Below are 20218 nucleotides of genomic sequence, written 5' to 3'. Positions count from 1 at the left end.
GAAGACTGTCATTTTTCATTCCTGTATTCTGATGTGGATTTTGACTTTTCTGACTGTAGCAGAATGGCAAAGGCACTGCTTTTCAGCACATCCTGCCACTTCTACCTTGCGGCTGCCTTTTTTCTTGTTTTGTCCTTTGCCTGTATTCTTCCCAAAGTGCTGATGATTGAGAAGCAAAAATACATCTCTACTGCTGTTTGCTATTAATATTTCTCCCTCCTCCAAAAGTGGGGAAGAAAAAGTGCAATAAACATGTCATTCCTAACATCTTTATTTGAAGTCATGTCCTACACCCAAATCCAAACCAATGCATTACCTTCAACTACTCCACATAGTGTGGGGTACATTAAATTACTTCACAAGGCAACAGGTGCTGTTAGTCAATGTAACTCAGGTCAGATAGGGCATCCTGACCCACCTGGACCACACCACATCATTTGAAGGTGGGCTGCAAGGCACCGGTGCCTGGAGTGCAGCCACCTGGACTCGAGAAGCCAGGGAAAATCATGACAGTAATGACTCATATGAAGGATACGGATTTGCTGGAGCACCTCTCCTGTGAAGACAGGCTGAGAGACATGGGGTTGTTCAGTCTGAAGAAGAGAAGTCTTCATGGAAAACTTATAGCAGCCTTCCAGTACCTAAAGAGGGCCAACAGAAACTCTGGAGAAGAATTTTTTACAAGGACATGCATCAACGGGACAAGGGGGGAATGGCTTTATACCAAAATATCTAATCTAATCTAGCCTTAGATATTAGGAAGACATTCTTCATTGTGAGGATGGTGAGACATTGGAACAGGTTGCCCAGAGAAGCTGTGACTGCTGCATCCCTCCAGCTGTTCAAGGATGGTTTAGTTTGGGCTCTGAGCAGTGTGCTCTACTGGAAGGTGTCCCAGCCCAAGGAAGGCAGGCTGGAACTAGATGATTTTTATGGTGGCTTCAAACACAAAAATATTCCATGATTTTTAATTACTTACCTCTCAGCAGAGCAAGGGGACCACTGTGAAGCTGTTGCCATCTCCTACCTGAAGACCTCACAGAGATGCCCCATCTGCTGGCTCACAAATGATGCCTCTGCAATTCTTGTAAGTATATGAGAACTTGAACAGAAAACTCCTTGGGCCTCTGCTGTGGCAGGAATAGTGGCTTTCCATTTTTAAAAAGGAATTCCATGGAGTTTAACTTCCACAGTCTAAAAATAAAATACTACTTACAGATGAACTGTAAAATTAGTTTTTAAACAAGATTCTGATACTGTCCAAATTTAAGCAAAATTGCTGGATTAACACATGCAAAAACTACAAAAGATTACTTTAGTTATTATGTATTTTGTTCCAGCAGATATTGCTAAACTCAGCCTGTGTTTCTTTACTTTTACATAGCTCTGCAGAAGCAAACTTGTGTGTCTCATGCTTTTGTTCCCCACTGCTTTGCTCCTTCTCAATGACTGAACTGACTGGACTCCTCTCCCTATCCTCAGGAGTTTCTCACATATAGCTTAACTTTCAAGAAAATGTTCTTCCAAAATAAATAGTTCAGGAAATAAAATTCTGGGCAAAAAAAAGAAGTCCTGGCCCTTCTAAAATACAACAGTCTGAACAGGCTTTAGTCAGAAAGTGCTCTGAGAAAAGGCTGACGGAAAATTCACTGAAAGGAGGATAAATCTTAAGCATAAGAAGACCGCACTAAAGGATATCTTCTTTTCAGTAATTGGCAGATAAAACTACAGTCTGAAGTTTCAGAAGCACAATACTAAGAGCAATTTTAATAAAGCGGGAGGGGAAGGGAGAGGAAGGGCAGGCAGGGCCAGGACATGGACATACACCAAAAAAAAACAACAAAAAGATCAAGCAGAACTAGGAAAAAAGTAACATGGAGTGAAGCAGTTGGAAATTTATTGTCAAGTTATCTTTATAATAAAGGCAACAGAAATTAAATACTAACTCCTGGCAAGGACCAAAGAAACAATACAGCTGAAAGAATTCTATTAACCTAGTCAGTGAAAACTAGAGGACACTGAGTCAGCTACTCATGAGTGCCCAAGGAGAATGATTTCTTGATGAGATTGTTGTATCTTATATGAAACAAAAAAAGAAGTCAAAGAAAGAAACTCTCCCCCCCAGCATGCTGTGCACATGGAACATGGTAATTTTGTACAGAGATAAAGGACTGCTGACAGGATGTTTGCAGAGGCAAGAGCATTTTGAGACTGTATCAAGCTTTTTGAGATGTGCTAAAGGGGGGATGCAGGGAAGCTGAAAACCTAGGGGATGTTCAGGGAGGGACCAAAGGAAGCAAAAGACAAGACACTAAGGGGAGGGACTTTCAGAAAGATATCACACAAGACTGCTGCAGTTGTTTGTCACTCGTGAACACAGACAGATAAGTGATAGAAGTGTCACACTCACTTTTGAGTTCAGTACTAACTAAGCTCCTATAAAATGACTACAAAATTCTTAGAAAGAGGATTTTGGTCCTGGTTTTATTTTTGGGATTGATGTCAACCAGGAAAGAATTTATACTAAAAGTGAAAGCAAAAAACCAATCTCAGAAAGCCTTGTAAGTCCACTTATCAGCATTCCACCAAGTATCTACCTCCTCTGTCATCGTTATGTCTACGTAACTGCACAAGAAATGCTTCTTTAGTTCCTACATCTTACTACATCAGAGTTCTGAAGCAAGCTGAATGTAGATATGCCCCAATTTTCCCAGCCCACTCTGCATCCTCCTTTCTTTCAATATCAAATGTATTATTAGTTCTGTGTCTTTTATTGCTTTTCTCATTTTGTTGTTACACAGCTCCTCTGAAAATTGCTGTGTAAGTCTTGAATGAATATAATATCCTGAATTAATATAATGCCATAAATGAATGAGAATATAATAGTATTAATCACAAAGGAAACCTGTTCTCATTTAGTTTAACTGTTCCCTGAAAAAATCTTGCCAAAATGTTTTTTGGTCTTGTTAAAGTTTCATTTTAAGTACTTACTTCATTTTGTATTTATATACTGCTAAAATTGATGTTTGTGTTGTTTTTCACCTGAGAAGACATTTGAAATGGAGTGCTGACACTCACTTGTGAGGATCAGCAGTGTCTAATTGATAGATTCATCATGTTATGTATATGGAATTCATCAGAACTCAATTTCCGTAAACTTCATGATATTTGGAACACCTCTTGCATTTTTGATGAGCAGCCCAATTAAAAAATAATGAACCTTGTTTTTTTTTAAAACTGACTTATTATCTTGGTGGTTTCCAACAGCAACCTAGAGCTCAGTTTTATATCAAATTATTTTGTGCCTGTTGGCCAGCAATACCTTTGCAACCTTCTATGGTTCTTCAAAAGTCAAACAATTTCCCCAGAAGTTTTAAAGCTGCTACTATTCCCAGTACCAAGTTTATATCTAGGCTCATAAAGAAAATAAAACTTGTAGCGGAAACAGACAGAACCCACGGGATGTTCAAGACCTCTTTCTTGTACCTTAACCTTAGTGGAACACCTTAGGAGAACAGCTTCATCTTTAGCAGATAACACCATGATTTCTACTGCTGACTCTCCATGGGACATTTTTATTTGTTTTTACAGTATTAATCCTAAAATATTAATATTCCTAAAAGATATATATTTATAGAACACAAAATGTTAAACCCCTCATCAGGGTATAAAAGGAACCATTCTGCACCACCACCCACTCCCACTAACAGGAAAATAAAAACATCTTCCAAGACTTTTCTGTTTCATGCACGTTTGAGGAACAATCAAATTAGTTTTGGAACTAGAGCCCACTCAAAACTTAACTTCAACAATAATCATGTGCACTTCAATAGTTAACACTGGTGTGCTAAAAAACAGGCCCAAAACAAAACATCCTCTCTGTCTCAATGAACACAGAATCATAGATTCATGGAATTATTTGGGTTGGAAGAGACCTTGAAAATTATCTAGTTCCAACCCCCTACCATGGGTAGGGATAGTTTTCACTAAACCAGGTTCTTCAATGTCCCATATAGCATGGCCAAGAACACTTCCAGGGATGGAGCATACGTAACTCTCCTGGGCAACATTTTTCAGTGCCTCACCACCCTCACAGTAAGAAGTTTCTTCCTAGTATCTAATCTAAACCTATCCTCTTTCACCTTAAAGCCATTGCCCCTTGTCCTATCACTGCATGCATATTGTAAAATGTCCCTCTCCACTCCCATGTAATTTCTTGTTATTATGCAATACTATTTATGCATGGTGGAATTGCTTCTAAAAGAATCAATGCATCGCATTGCTCCAAAGGCCTCCAAAAAAGGGTCTTGAAGACGTTGTCTCAAAAGCTGGAGAAAGGACTCAACTCTTTCACCCATCAGCAAGCATCACACACAGGGCTTTTCTCCTATACCAGTAATCACTGATTACTGAACTTCCCTCATGCTTTGTAACCTGTAGCCTTAAGCACCTGCATGAAAAATTATCCTGCAAGGCAGGAAGATGCCTAAAATAAGGAATTGTACCAGCAAAAACAGTGACGGCCTCTTTGTGGAAGCAAAATGTGTTTCAGCAATAAGTAACTTTAAAAATTGAATTATCTGTTATTTTTTTTCTTATTTTGAAATGGGAATGTATGTATATGTCTGTGTAGCATAAACAAAAAATGTTGTGCACAGAATGGAAAAAAAATTATTTAGAAGAAAGTTCCCTGTAAGGAACTGCAAAAATGTTCAGAATATATTCTATAACTCACCTTTGCAAATTAACTGCTCACTGTTGAAAGACATGCCTGAAGCTTACTTATAAAATTCGATTGACCAAGACACTTTTTCCACAAAAATTTGTTTGAATATTTTGTTCCTGTTATAACTAATGCAACTTGGTAAGTTCCTTTGTTCCAAAAGGTTCCAATGATTAGCACTTGCAGATCGCAGCAGGGTGAAATAAAATGAGACAAATATTTGTGGAATAAATATTGGTAATGTTTACAAATTTGCCTTTCATATGAGCATGTCAAAAATACAAATATGTATTAATCAGAAAATGTGGCTGCTAGCAATTAGTACCAACTTCCCAAAATGCTTACTGTTGAAAATTTTAAACAGCTCATCTCATATTTGCCCATTTAAACTAATTAAGATTTTGACTCTGTATCTCTATATTGGATTAACATAAAGGTATACAAACCTTAAGATCCATTTTGAGAGGTTTTATTTTGCTACATTTTCTTATGACTCAGCTGAATAGTCACTGGATGCAACAGGTTGATCAGCTCCAAACATCAGGCAAGCCACAGAATTGAACAAAAAGATGAGCACTTAGGTAACAGCTATTAAAATGATGATGATCCTAATTTTCCAATGTCATTACTCTTTCTAGAAAGGTTTATTGTCTGTGCTGTACAATAAATGTAATAATGATGGTGAAAGGACTATAAAAAATAACCTAAGATTTTATAAATCAATAGCAGAGTGACACACATGATTCTTTAACACAACTGAACTTTATGGACTGATATGAGATTTGTTTGGCATTACAGAATAAAATCTGAATGAATCCATTCTTAAGTGTATAATTTGCTTCATCCTGAGTTGGCTTTTTGCTCGTCCTGCAGTGCAAAAGGACAGGGAACTTCTGTAGCATTTCCGCTTTCATCAAAACCAGATTTAGCTGGAGGTCCATTAGGCATGGAGGTAATGGCAGTGACCATCCTGTCACTGAAAAATGGAAATTACTCTAGAATACTCAAAGAAGAAAAAAACTAACAATGACAGGAAAACTATGCAACTATTAAAAAGACAATTGGACCTCACTTATAATCCAAATTTGCAATCCACTCATTATCCATAGTGTTACATATACCTCAGAATGTGATACAATCTCAGCAGACTTTTTGAATGTAAGGAGCTGTTTGGCTACAGAGATTTATGAATGTATATACATATGTCCATGCACTGTGGACATAATACTGCCATGTATTCCTCTAGGTTGAAAAGACAGAATTAGTCTGTTGGGCAGACTGTGAGAGGAGCAATTTAAATACATTCATCAGATAACAAAAAGCTTTACTTCAGCAGTAATCTGTATTTATGTGTTTAAGTATTCGCCAGCAATCAGATTTTGGTATATGAGGTGGAAAGAGTTCGTGGTTTGGCCACAACTCTATGCTGTACTGAGCATAGACTGTGCTCTAGACAATGATTAACAGTGTCCAGCTGGATCTGCTTTAAAAAGCAAACTCAAACTCTAAATTACTAATTAACAAGGTACAAAGATGCATCCATCAATTACTGTTAAATCTCACCAGGATATGAAGCTGGCATCTTTTAGGACAACTAAAAAATTAAGCAGCAGATTTATTTGCATTAAGTTTGATGTCTATGTAACAGAGACAGGCTTAAACCGTACGTACATAACTATGACATTATGATTTTGTAAGTCTCATGAAGAAATACTGACATAAATATAAAATGGAACCTCTTTGGAGATAGGACTGTTCTTTTCTTGCATTTCTTCAATGTTTCTCACAATTACATTGCCATTTGGAATTCTGAGTATTTACTGCTCTATTTTATTTTGTAAAAAAAAAACCCTCCAATTAATTCTCAATCAAATTCTCCCATCATCTCCATTCAGTGGAGACAGGCAAAAATCAGGTTTTGGGGGAGTCTTTAACTTAAAAAAACTAAAAACAGAAGTGTGCATGTGCTTCAGAGCCAATCTGACTGCAATCAATTCACACACGGCTTTTAGTATGCTGTCTCAGTAGTTAAAGAAGAAAGAGGCTTTGGAGTTCTGATTTAAAGAACAGTACAGGACTTCTGAAGATCAGCTTTAAGAACAAGCTAATCACTGTTTAAGTTTTCAGTTTCAGGAAGTCCTTTCTGGGAGTCCTTCCACTTCATCAGCCATGATACATGGCAAAGAGAGGTGTTTGTCTTTAATCAGTGAATACTAGTTATGTTCCAGGTATTCCATTAACAATGCTTCTTGCCAGGCCATAGTCAGCACAAAAAACATCTCTCAAGGAATACTGCTCCTGCTTGTCATCAATTCAATTAATAAACATCCCCTGTGCCATTCTTTTAAATACTTTCATTTTTAAATTAGATTTTGATTTTCTGCTCAAAACCACCTAAACCTCTAGGTCAAGCCAACATGACTTACTTTGCAATTTTGATTTGCATTACCTGACCTCCCTGCTTTATTTTGCAGCAGGACTAATAGGCAAGGATGGACTACTTCACAAAATAAAAACTGTTTTATTAAGGAAGGTTTTACTGTGAGTCATATTTGACATCAAATTTTTGAAACAATTTTAAATACATGCATAGTATGCAAAGATTGGATAAGAATATTGTAACTCACAATGACTCTAACTGGTTAAAGGGAAAATGGCCTGAGTGTGAAACTGTTCAATAGGTATTTTTCATATTTCTCTATACAAAGAGTGATGACAGATTAAATTATATACATCTACTCTTATCCAAGGAGCCTAAATTGCTCATATGCATTATTAACTTATATGTTAAAAGTTGTAAAGCCAAAAGCTAATATCATGGAACTAACTATATTTAGTGTTTATGCTGTGAATCAATTTGTGTAACTAAAAAAGATTAAGTTGTTGTTTGTAGTTACAGCTCTTTTCCCTCTGACACACTACATCAGTTCAAGAGAAAAGATAGGAAACAGAAACAGGTTGAGCCACTGGACACTGCTCTTCATAAGCCCTTGCCTTTGATTTGTCACTGCATTGTTTACGCTTCCTAAGGACAAGCACTTATTTAAAAACAAGGTAATTTAGAAGCTGGAAGGCATTTAGAAATTGTTCAACATCTGAAGTCTCATGGCTGAAAATTTGATACTTAGGACATACAAAGAAGCATTTTGCCACTGCTTTTAACCACCTCTATCTCAGTGCTACTGTGAGCACAACTGTAAGGTCAAAGGTGCACAGAGTTGGGAATGGGCAGCCTCAGGTGTAGAAAAGATTTGAAACATGGAAACAGCGATAAACAGCAGTATACAAACATAAGGTCTAACAACCTCATCCTTTTGCCTCCTAACCTTCAAATTCAACATGCCATAAAATCAGCAGACACCCACTAAACTGACCACATTAACTATCACACATGGACATGGTAGCAAACAAGTTTCCCTAAGGTAGTAAAGTCCTCAAAGTTCTTTTCTTCATCCCAGGCAAGTGTTCAGCTCCATCAGTTTTGGAGAACAGATGACTTTGCTAGTATGGCTTGTAAAGTTGATGGTGATGCAGTTAGAAGCCAAGAATAGAAGTGGGGATAATACCCAAGAATGTTCAGCTGCTAATAATTTCTTCTGAACTATACTGCTAAAAACACTGTACTACTGACATGCTGCATTTTGCTGACACGTGAGAAAAGATGGACAATATTCCTCTAGCAGTTTCAACAGAATTATAAGACATCTACCTGAAAGACACCATCAGATTGTGAGCCCCATGTTCTCACCATGACTTCAGGCATACCCACGTTTCTACATACCATGTTGAGGAACTTCAAGATGGTTTTTGGTGGATTTGCTATCAGATCAGTTTTTCAGTTCAGGTCATCATCTCAGAGAAACATTACCTGAAGACGTGAAACCTGAATCCTGAACTGAAAAGAACTTACAGGACATGTACACAGGATATGACAAGTGCCTCCTTGGCCATGTGACCATCAGTCACACTGTCATACTTTTGGTAACATAACTGCACATAAAGATCTGTTCCCCACTGTTATGATTCCCTTCTTAAAACATAAATCCTGTTTAAGAAAGCCATTTTAGTTTCCTTTATTAATTACTGCTCTGAAAGACAAACTCCAAGGTCATAAGGAATACCAACAATAACTCAAAAGCCATCCACAGACATTTGTCATGAGAACATAGTGAGGCATTTACAAACTGTATTTTTCCAGGTTAGGAGTACTTCCACACACCTCCACAGTTCTCCAGCCACAGCACTGTCCACATACATCCTCCCACTGTAGTGCATCACAATCTGATACTGAGATGTACGAAAGCCTCGCCCTATGCATTGACTTCCCTCCAGGGCCAACTCATACAAATGCCAAAAAGACGATCCTACAGTCCCTAGCACGTTAGAGACTCAACACACAAGCCAGAGGGATATGGCTAAAAACATCAGATAATTATGTTGCTACCATTATAAACACATCAAGAGCTGCACAGACTGGCAAAGAAACAGTTTCTGGCAACAGAGAAGTCTAGCTTTTGACTTACAGGGCAAGTGTAAGGACCTACTGCTTAGTTAAGCATCAAGCTTGAACTAATTGGGCTTCCCATACAGTTGGATAAGCATGGTTGACTTAGCCTTTGATCTTTCTGACATATATGGAGTGTGTGTATGTTTGCAGTCAGGTGTTGGTCAGATGGGGCCATAAAACAAAGTTTCAACCTGGTTTGCAAGCACCTGTTCTGGTAACATGCAACTTCTCAAGCTCTTTCAGTCCCTAAATTTGACTGTGAAGCCCCTCCAGGTACAAGCCATAACTTTACCTGCGCATGCACACACAGATGTTACTCTTTAAGCAAACTTATTTAATGCCACTCCATAGCACCTGTTAAAAGCAGTTAACACTTCCACTTATTCTGGGGAGATTTGCCCTGCTATTTTAAACCCAACAGGTCAGTGAGCAGGTTCAAGGCTCCACTGTTTGTCAAGCATCTGTAGAAATGCTTCTTTCAGGAGGGGAAAAAAAAAACAGCTCGAGATGCTCAGTACCCTTTTCATCTGCTGCTCAGCTGGAGACACAATTAAAAGGCCATTAGAAGCACAAGGTGACAGACCTCACAGGCCAGATGAGCTGGAGAGCAATTTGCTGTTTGCATTAGGAGTATCACCACTGGCTGCTTCATTTTGATGCACCGAAAGCAGATCCTGTACCCAACCCTGAAAATCAGGATCAGGACAGGTGGCCAGCAGGTCTCCATCCCATCTCAGAGCTGGGGTTGTGCTGCAGAGCCTCTCCCTGCATATTCAGGTTTCACAGTGGCTGGAGGGGACAGCAACACTCCCAGCATAACCCACAACCCCTGACTCTGCCCACAGAGGCTAGCTCTGCTGCATGGGTGTCACAGGAGGACACAAATTGCTGTCACCTGTGCAGTCAGAGGGAACCTCTTCCAGCACATCTTTGCCAGCACCTGCCTCCAAATGCCACGTGTCTTCTGTGTTCCACAATTGCTCAACAGAATAAAGTGCTGCTGCTCCACTTTGCCGGAAGGAAAAGGTCATGTTAGCCAAAAGAAACTTGTTGGAGAGAGCTGATGGTCTTTGTGACAGCCCCCTATAACAAGAGCTAGAAGCGTTCTTATTAGGGGAGCTCATTTTTTGTATGTGTGCTGAAGCAATAGAGCAATAAGTAATGAAGAAAGCAAATCTTGGTTTCAGTAGGTTTTTAGGCTTTTTTATATACAGAGGAATAAAGTGCTATGAATTTTACCAGCATATGTTTTCTTGCCATCTGCAACACATTTTAAATTCCTTCTGCATCTTATAATGTATTCTCTCTCTTTAGCATAATAACAATTCTGCCTTTAAACACCAACCTTTATATGCTGTTCTTAGGAATTTCTGAAGAAGTGTTAATTCTTTTACACATATTTAAACTGCAAAAATAATTATGCCTGATAGCATGGACAGTCAAAACCCAGAATGTGGGTTCCCTTCTTAGGGTGATAGCACCCATTAACCAGGTACAAAAGGTGGCATACAGTCATAGTTCACTAGAAAAGTGATTTCATTTTGCTAGTAATGGGAGTGCTGATACTTTGATACCATAATGGAGTTTTAAGCACCAAACCTGTTATTTCAACTAGAAATTTTAATGTAATTATGCATTTTTACTTTACTAAGCAGAAAGGAAGATTAGTATGCACAGTTTTCTTACATGTATCGTGGGGAATAAGACAGAGATCTCCAAGTGATAATGCAAGATGCTCAAGTCATTCAAAAGAAATGGCAGGTAGTAGTTTTAAAGACAAATTACCCAGAAAAGCTTTTATTGTTGATCGCTTGTTAAAAGATTTGCCATTTGCAAGTAATTGTACATTCAGCTGAAACTGACCTTTTATGAGAGCCAAGTGGTAATATAAATGAAATGAATATATTCTTTATTGCAGTAATATAAAAAAGAATGGCCTGAGCTTTTAACATAGTGCTTGACCTCTGGTATCTGAACACCACCTAATCTCAGGAGTATTTCACAACAGCATATGATGAAACAAGTACTAATACAGCTTTAGAGAAGTTTAACAAATTAGCACTTAGAACTGTGGAAAATATTATACTTTAGGTATGTTTTCTGATTATAAATCAAACTGATAACAGAAAGAAAAGATATTATTAGAGATAAAACACTAAAGTTCATTATTACATTAATTATTAAAGCATTGCCTTTTCTATTTTTAAGTCCCTCTTTCCAAGATACTCTTCGAAAAGTATCACATAAAGTCACACTGGGAAACTCCAGATGCTGAGATACAAAATTCTCATTCAAAATTGAATTATTTATAAGCTTAAAAACATGCTATTTCTTCTCAAAGGCCCTGATCTTACAAACATCACCATTAGGTTTTAGATGTGTCACATACCAACCAATAAATACGTACAGAAGTGACAGCAAAATAGGTCTTAAGAAATCTGTACTTCCTACTACCTACATGCACATGCCAATTTATTAGCATGCACTATAAGGTGACAGAGGGACTCTTGATGCTGAAATCACTGCAACTGCAAACAGAGGTGAGAGAGGGGGGCATACACAATGTGGAGGATACAACTACAACAGTGTTAAAACAAAAAGGAAGTATAAAGTTTACATGAAATTCCATGTCCGTCTTCACTGACATCATGGAGATCAGGAGTGAGTTAATGTCTAATGGCCCAAAACAAATTCCATAAACTTGCACTGTATTTATTTTTAGCAAGACTATTTCTTTTTAACACTGCTGAGGCAACATCTCAAGGTGTCTGTCTGTGAATCCCCATCTACCTCCTGGTCTACAGCCACTTTCTTCTCACAGTTCTCAGGGAGAGCAGCAGAGAAACAGTAAAAAAAGTATTCATGAACATGTACTTGGATACAGACTCAGTTAGGAGAATTTTCCCTATTTTGTCAATCTATTACTGCATTTTAGAGTACAAAAGCAAAACATTCAGAAAGAATATCTTGGGAACATCTGACATGGACTAATAACTCCATTGCATGGGTAACTACTGAGGTATTATTATTATTATTATTATTATTATCATCATTGTTATTATTACCACTTAGGAGCTACAAGCAACTGTGTTATGTATGCTTGCTTGCTTCAGTCAACGCCTCAGTATTATGCCAGTATAAAGCCTATTCATCAAAGCACAATTTCAAGTGACTCCTGACCTTCAAAATGAAGGGTTTGCTTCTGCTTTCATTTCAGTCACTTTGACTGTGGTGACTGTGCTGCCAGAATCTCACCTCGTCCATCATCTGTGCAGGAGAACAAAGTTCACATGCTTCTTACACAGCGTTTAGTATTCAACATCTTTACTGCTGGATGCTTTATCAGAACAGTTTTAGTCTTTACCTAAATAAACTATTATTCAGCAAATAATAAAAACCCTCCAAACAAAACAAAAAGCCTAATACCAAGCAAAACCACAACACACAAAACCCCACACCCTTCACCTTGGGAGCGGAAAGGCACAAAGCAGAAATATCCACTACTTTACACAGTCAGACATTCGCTTCCATTCAGAAGATTCTGAGGCAAGGTCACAATACAACTTTAACATTTCATTTTCATGGCTTCCTCTAAGACAATGTAAGTTACTGAAGGCACGGCTGGAGTTAAACAAGTATTGCCAAAAGATATGTCCCATGATTTTTCTCATGTGTTGACTTTCAAATTACAGATTTTCCTACAGCAAAACATTTCCTGTAAAGTCCTCAGGAGCTCCACTAACACTCATGAATGCTGGGTCATGGCAACCTGAGTCTCACAGTAGAACTCTTTTAAACACACAGGATACTCCACTCAGAGAGTAGCCTGAGTAGCTCCTCTCAGAGAAGAGCCCTGTACAAGGACAGCCCAGCACACACTGCAAGCTCCAGTGACCCACGCTGCATGTGACTGATGTACAGAATTAAGCCCACAGCAGTATATCAAGTGTACTTCAAATTTTCTTCCTCTGCCTCCCATTCCAAGGTAAAGTTCCTTTATTAAGGACTTTGCTAAGCTATGTCAGAATACAACTTTATGTGTTGTACTCCAGTGAAGGTCACAGCACCAGAATGTGGTTATTAGACAAGACGTCAGAAACGGAAGGGTGATTACAAATATGTTCTATACAATCACATAGAACAATTTAGCATTGTTGTAAAACTACAGTGAACAACTGTAGCCACATTACTGCCAACTTCAACATATTTCACATGCAACAAAATGCTGTAGGAAAACTTCCTTACAGAGAGAAAACTGACAATTTTTTCATATGTAACATCTACCATCTCTGTGCAAAAGTTACAGGACAAATAATGTTACAGAAGTTATCTAACAAGTCTCTTGAATTGCAGTTCCACTCAACAGAGAGAGCTCTCTCTATGTCCATAGCCTCTATAATTGAAGCAGATTCTTCACAGCTCTTTGCACTTTGCCTTGGTGCATACACACAGTCTTCAGTTTACCATGTCAACAGTCATAGCTAGAAAATAGCTTTTAAACAAATTACAACAAAAATATGACTACTGTTAAATCAAAACATAAACCACACAGTGTATTACTATTTATCATCATATTACCAAGACATTGATGCAAAATCTTTTGAAAACAAAATGTTTGTTTGGAAATATGACAGTAATAAAGTTCTTTGAACTCCTTAAAACCTGAGGTCTTTGATGGACTACACTTCTGTAACACTAACCAATTGCTTCCTTAGCCAAGTCAGAATGATGGAAAAAAAGTCAGAATGAAAAAAAGAAAAAAAAAAAAAAAAAAAAAAAGACAAAGAAAAAAGCTTCTCAAACCTGTACATAGATTGCTTTAACTACACTTCCAACATCGCACCAGGTAGCAAATACAGAGCTTTAACATTAACGAGGCCATGCTGCATGAACAGCTATACAACTATTACCCACCTTGCAGCACTGTACAAGAACAACACACTTAGAAACACACTTGAAAGCAATCCTAGTCTTACAACAACTCACTTGAACAGCTACAAACAGAACTGCTCAAAAGTTAATACACCAGCTAGCAGAAAGGAATATAAACCACAAAAAAAACAAACAACTTCAACAGGAAGCTCAGGAAAAAAAACTCACACCTCCATAAGTCATGTACTTAATAAAAAAGCAGATTTACTTATATAACTTAGCAGGAAACTGTAGAGTAATTTGGGATAGAACTACTATTAAATATTTAATTACTCTGAGTCTTTCTGTACTGATACATGTCAATAGAAACTTGCAAATGCTGGGCTTACTTAAAAATTACATGTCAGCTTTGCACTGTACATTCAGAATATATATGAAACAATAAAACTTCTCAGTGAGCTGAAAGCAACAAGTGTTTACCCAAAGTTATGAGAAGTCTAAAATTTACTATAATTTATTTTTGTAATGTAACAGAGGATATCCTACCATTCTGTCTGAAAGCAGCTGGTGTAACAGTGAGCAAAGGGAAAGCATGACTGCATATTCAAAGGATCTGTGGCTCACAGGAGAGATTTCATGATTTCATATAACTGATGAGCAACCTGAATATAAATTACAGGAAAAAGCACAGAAAGACCAGAGAATCAGTAAGCCTGAGCGATGAAGGTACAACATGGAACAACCTTCCCTGTATCTTTGTGAACTCGCTGTCCTGAGATTTTCTACATTTATCATTCCTCATGTAAAGTGCTAAATGTTACACAGTGAATAACTGTGGCATTATTTCACCTCAAGGAAGATAAATCTACTGCTTCCAACTTTCAAGAGGAAGAGAGCAAACCAAGGAGCATCTAATTCACTCTACAAATAGCAGGATCTAACAGCAAAGTGCCGATGGCAAAGCATAAACCTTTTCTGAGGGCTCAAGCAGTCCGATTTGAGCAGACCCAGCTCATATCTTCACGTATAATAGCTCTCTTTTTGTGGTGCTCTCTGACTGCTAAATGAATTTCAGCCCCAAACGTATTTTTATTCATTCAGTCTTAAAGATGCAATATTGATAAGGTTGTATGGAAAAGTAGAGAAATAGAATCACAACAAAAAACTGTTGCCAACACCTTCGTAGGCGGATTGCGATATAACCTGTTGTAGGCATGTTTCAACAGAAGGAAGAGCCACGTAACAGGCTGCCGGGGCTGCCGGGCGGGTGTGTGTGGATGTGCGTGGGTGCCTCTCCCCGGCAGCCGGTGCCTCTGCTCGATCCGTGCTGCAGCGGAGGCGCCTCCAAGGGGCGACCCTCCCGGCCTGGGGCCGCGGACGGGTGCGGAGGGGAGCAGGGCTGCCCTCCTCGCCCTCCACCCTCTCCGCCGCCTCCTTCACGCCCCGTGCCCGTGGGGCAGAGGGCAAAGTTTTCTCCCCCGCACAGGGCGGCAGCGGAGACAGCCGCCACTGCGGACCTGCCCGCTGCCCCTCGCCGCCCGGCTGCAACTCTCAAGAAGTTTCAGCCAGCGAGCAGAAACGGGACTGAGCCTGCCTGCGTCCCCGTCATTCTCACCCTATTTTTTTTTTTTTTTTTTTTTACCTCTCACCCTCTTAGTTTCTGGATTTATTTAATCTCTATCTACACGCACACGCACGCTCCTCCGGGAAGCCCTCGGGTGCCACCCGGGCCGGCAGAGCCGCTGCGCTCCGCGCACACAGCGCCGCGATCCGCGGCCCCGCTCCGGCGGGGCGGGCGCGCAGCCCGGCGGCGGCAGCAGCGCCGGCCCCGCTCCGCGGCCCCTGCCCGCTCCCCGCCGCGCCCGGCCCGCGCTTACCTGCGATCTCCTGGTAGGGCACGCTGGCCAGGCTGAAGCCCTTGGCGCTGTACGCCTGCCGCACCTCGCCGCAGCTCCGCGCCTTGCCCTCGGTCCCCGCGGCCGGCAGCGCCGGCAGCAGCAGCAGCAGCAGCAGCAGCAGGAGCGGCGGCGGCGGCACCGGCAGCAGCGGCCCCGCCAGGGCGCAGCGCCGCGCAGCCCCCCGCGCCGCCGGCATGGCGCGGAGCGCGGCTCCCGCGCGGCGCGCAAGCCCCGCGCCGCCTGCGCCGCTCCGCCGCGCCTCCGCCGCGCCCCCCGGCTGCGGGGGCGGCGGCCCGCGAGCCCCCCGGCCGCCCAGGCAAACTTTTGCGAGGCGGGGGGGAGATGGGCGCGCACACACACACATGCGCGCACGGCGGGGCAGGAGAGCGGTAGCCTTGTCCCTCCGGCTCCTCCAAGCGCAGAGCGCTCGCCTCACGCCAAAAAAAAAAAAAAAAAAAAAAAAAAAAAAAATTTAAAAAAAAGGAAGGAAAAACCCTAACGTTTGCAAAGCCACAAGCGGATACCCCACAACCAAAAGAAAAAAGAAAAAAGGCAAAGGAAAAAAGAGGGCAAAATCTGTCTGTAGCTTGTGAAGATTGAAACCGCGGGTGCGTTGCTGCGAGCGGAGTCCCGGGGCAGCGTCAGCGCGATCCGCCGCGGAGCTGTGCCTGCCGCTTCTGCCAGGCTGGATGGAGACGGTGGGGAAAGCAGCCGGCGTGGGGATGGACTGGACAGCGGCTCGGAGCGTGCCTGTGTGCCTCTGTGTGTGTGGTGTGCGTGCGTGTGGTGCACTGGATGCGTGTGCCTTTATTTACGGGAGCCGGGGAAACCTCTGCTCCGCGCAGCGCCGGAGCAGCCTCCGAAGCCAGGCAGGGAGAAATCCTGGAGACAAGACACAGCGAACATGCACATGCACGCACACACACACACACATACACACACACACACACACACACACACACACACACACACACACACACACAGACACACACACACAGAGACACACACAGAAACGTGCTACACGTTGCATCGCCGAAATACTGAATACAGGAGCAGAAAGCAAATCCTGGCGTGGATCGCTGTTTGCTGGCAGAAGGAAGGAAAAGCACCCGCAGCCCTGAAAACTTCCTCCTCACCACAAATCCAGATGCTCCTAGACCCAAAATTACAAATTGCCTGCTAGTGAGACGTTAAAAAGGCACTTCTTCTCGGCAGTATTGCTCTCTGTAGTAGCAGTGTTAGACTGGGTCCCTTAAATACTTTTTCCCCATTATTATTTGTTGCACACATAAATACCTGAGCTGACAAGCTAGAATGAGGATTAGTCCATCGTCTAAAGGAAAGAGAAAAGGTAAGATGTTTCTGTGCATCACACAAAGAATGAGAAAACAACAAAGATAGTCCTTGACCTGGATAATTCCTGCCAACCTAGGAGAGGAGAGCAGGGAAACAAAACCATAAATTTCCTTTCTGCAAATGAGCATCTGCGAAAAACTGAATGGGGGAAGTGAAGAAAATTCCTGCAAGGTAAATTGATCTTGGGTTAGGAAGAGAGAAAAATATTCTGTAAAGTATTTGGTAGCAAAATCCAAACTTACAGTTTTAAAAGATATTGCAGTACTTTATATGAGTACTGTAGAGAAGTGTGATAGCTTGTTCAAAGTATAGAGAGAGATATGTCAGATATAGGATGAAGTGAAGAAGGCCCAGCAGAAGAAATAAAAGACCATGATCTTGCAGCCAGTGAGGAACCACAGAGCAGTATCGTGACATATCATAATTCCAGACACTTTCACATTTAGACAGAAATTTTTAGGTGCCAATACTGCTGTGGTGTCACATTAGCTGCAGTGTTAGTTCTGGGTCTGGGCCAGTGTATGCAGCCTGGTCGGACCTGGCGTTGTGTGTTCCAGCCTTCCTTCCTGTTTTACCTCTCCACATTGTCATTCCTTCTTCTTGCCTCTCCTTCCCCCAACCCCAATCCCCCAAATGAACTGACACTGCTTGTGCACTCAGTGGACAGTGCCAAGTGCTATCACCCATCCTCTTCCACAAGAGGACAGGATGCAAGTGGACCCTTCTATAACAACCTACAAATACAGAGCTCAGTGTCTTAACTATCCCACTACAAATAGCAAGCTGTTAGTACATGTTAGTGCCGCATATTAATGGAAAGTTCGACACAGTTTGTATACTTACTGCGCAGAAAAGTTTTGACAGATCTGTATGTAAGATCTCAGGATGTGCAAGATACATGGAAGATACGCTCAGTTCACCCCATGACAGGATCAGAAGGGTGTTACAAATGTTAAACATACCTCATTTCTTTTTGATTGCTCCAACTATCTTCTGTGCTGTGGTCAAAGCCAAGCATTAGTTTACCACATATTGAGCATGACACATTCCCCCACAATCCAATCTTCAGCATTTCTCCAACCCACAGGAAAGTTAATTGACACTGATTCAAATATGCAAATAAGAAAATCAGCAAACTGTTTTGAAGTGCACAATCACCTTAAAAGAGCAAAGAGATCCTGTGATTAATTTAGAGGCACCTCTAAGTAATTTTTTTTTTAAATGTGAATGTGCCAGAAAAAAGAGCATGTTCACCCCTGCATTTTTTTTGCAAATACCGGTTGAATTCATACCATTGTTAATATAATTAGAACCTTTACATAAGACAATGACAGCATGATATAACCATTATATAACATGGGAAACTTGTAATGGGAAAGTCAGGCTCAGTTCCACCTTTGAATCCTACCTCAGATGCAAGTGGCCTAGACAACCAGTTGTGTTGTAGTTCTGAATGTGGAAGGAAAGCCTGACTCTCCCAGGAGCTCACATTTAAACACAGGTATTTCTTTGGCTTCAACAAATCTCTTACTCACCACATGAGAGAATCATTGTGTGTTCTCAGTATGCATGTAATTAATTTTCTACCAAATGCAAGAGCTCAGGTCGGAATGCACTCAGCCAGTGGCTTTAGCAATCACTTAGAAACAAAACATCTTCTGCCAGGGAGATCACAGGCATGAGCTAAAAGCTCTTCTCTTTCAGGACTCACACTGGGAGAATGTTTGAGGTGGTCATATCATACCCATCCTTTTCCAGCTGAACCATATAAATAAAACCATAAAACTGGTGTGTTTCACAACTCATGACAAGATCTCTACTTTGTTTTAAAGTTTTCCTTCCTTCGCCTTGCTATGGTGATTAGTGTCTTCCAACTTAAAGCATTCTCTGGCAGAGATGGACTTGATCTTAAGTTGGTGTGCTTCAGTGAGGCAGCTTACACTGCTGCCTTAGTTGTTGGGTAAAATGCTGGCTTTTCCTATGTTAATTTCGGGTAAGAAGACTTTTCAACAACTCAATTTATTTGCATAAGCATGAAAATGAAACATTTTATTTTAGTTACATGGAACATTTTGATCACCAGGGAAAGTTTTTATGTCTTTTGTATTTCTCTTGAAAGATATAATAGCACTTAAAAATAAATTTTTATTGGTTTTCATACTTGGCAGTCAGACTGAAAATCAATCTTTTGCCATCTTGGAGAGCCCCCTTCATCAAACACATTCAATGTGGTAACATAGATGATTGCTTAGAATGAAGACTTTGCAATGCATCTGCTGGTCACATTTACAAGTGGGCTTTTTTGTCCTCAAGTAATTCCAAATAGGTGTTCATTCATTTCAAGTTCTATTGATGGATTTTTTTGCGAAGTTTTTCCTAAAGATCTGCAAAAAATATAGAAGACTTAATTTTTAACCATTGTTTCCAAACACATCTATAAAAATGAATTGAAACTAATAACTCACACCCAATCCTAATAAAAACATAAACTGAAAGTGGACTGAAAACTGAAAGCAGCCAGCATTATTTCCTTCATCCACTGGAATCCTATGCCTCACATGGCTGAGACAGTTTCATGGTGTGCAGTAAAGGACTTATGAAACAGCTAAACAATAAGGAAAAAAAAAAGTATTGAATTCCTGTATCATTTGCAAAGCAGCCATCATCTTGAGCTCTGAATGATTCAAGGACATGGTGGAAAAACATAATTATAGACCTTAAATGTAATAGTGTGTAGTACATAGGCATGAGATTCGGATTTTACAAGGAATCTTTGCTCCTTTTTTCATGTTTTTGAGTTATTTCCCTTTAGAAACAGGATAAATGATGTTACTTTGAAAGATACATTGATTTATTTTCAGG

The 20218-nt window shown here is 40.4% G+C and overlaps 1 protein-coding gene across 1 annotated transcript in view; it reads right to left on the bottom strand.

Annotated features, from left to right (window-relative positions):
• Positions 1-16364, bottom strand: part of GPC6 (glypican 6) — a 726722-nt gene extending 710358 nt beyond the window's left edge. Inside the window, exon 1 of the mRNA XM_077781485.1 lies at positions 15980-16364. Within this exon, the coding sequence (XP_077637611.1) occupies positions 15980-16364 (385 nt within the window). The remainder of the gene's footprint in view (positions 1-15979) is intronic.
• Between the last annotated feature and the right edge of the window lie 3854 nt (positions 16365-20218).

The sequence above is a fragment of the Lonchura striata genome, chromosome 2 (assembly GCF_046129695.1).
Source record: "Lonchura striata isolate bLonStr1 chromosome 2, bLonStr1.mat, whole genome shotgun sequence".
NCBI lineage: Eukaryota > Metazoa > Chordata > Aves > Passeriformes > Estrildidae > Lonchura > Lonchura striata.
Note: the sequence above shows the minus strand (reverse complement) of the source record. Positions and strands in the feature narration are given on the sequence as shown.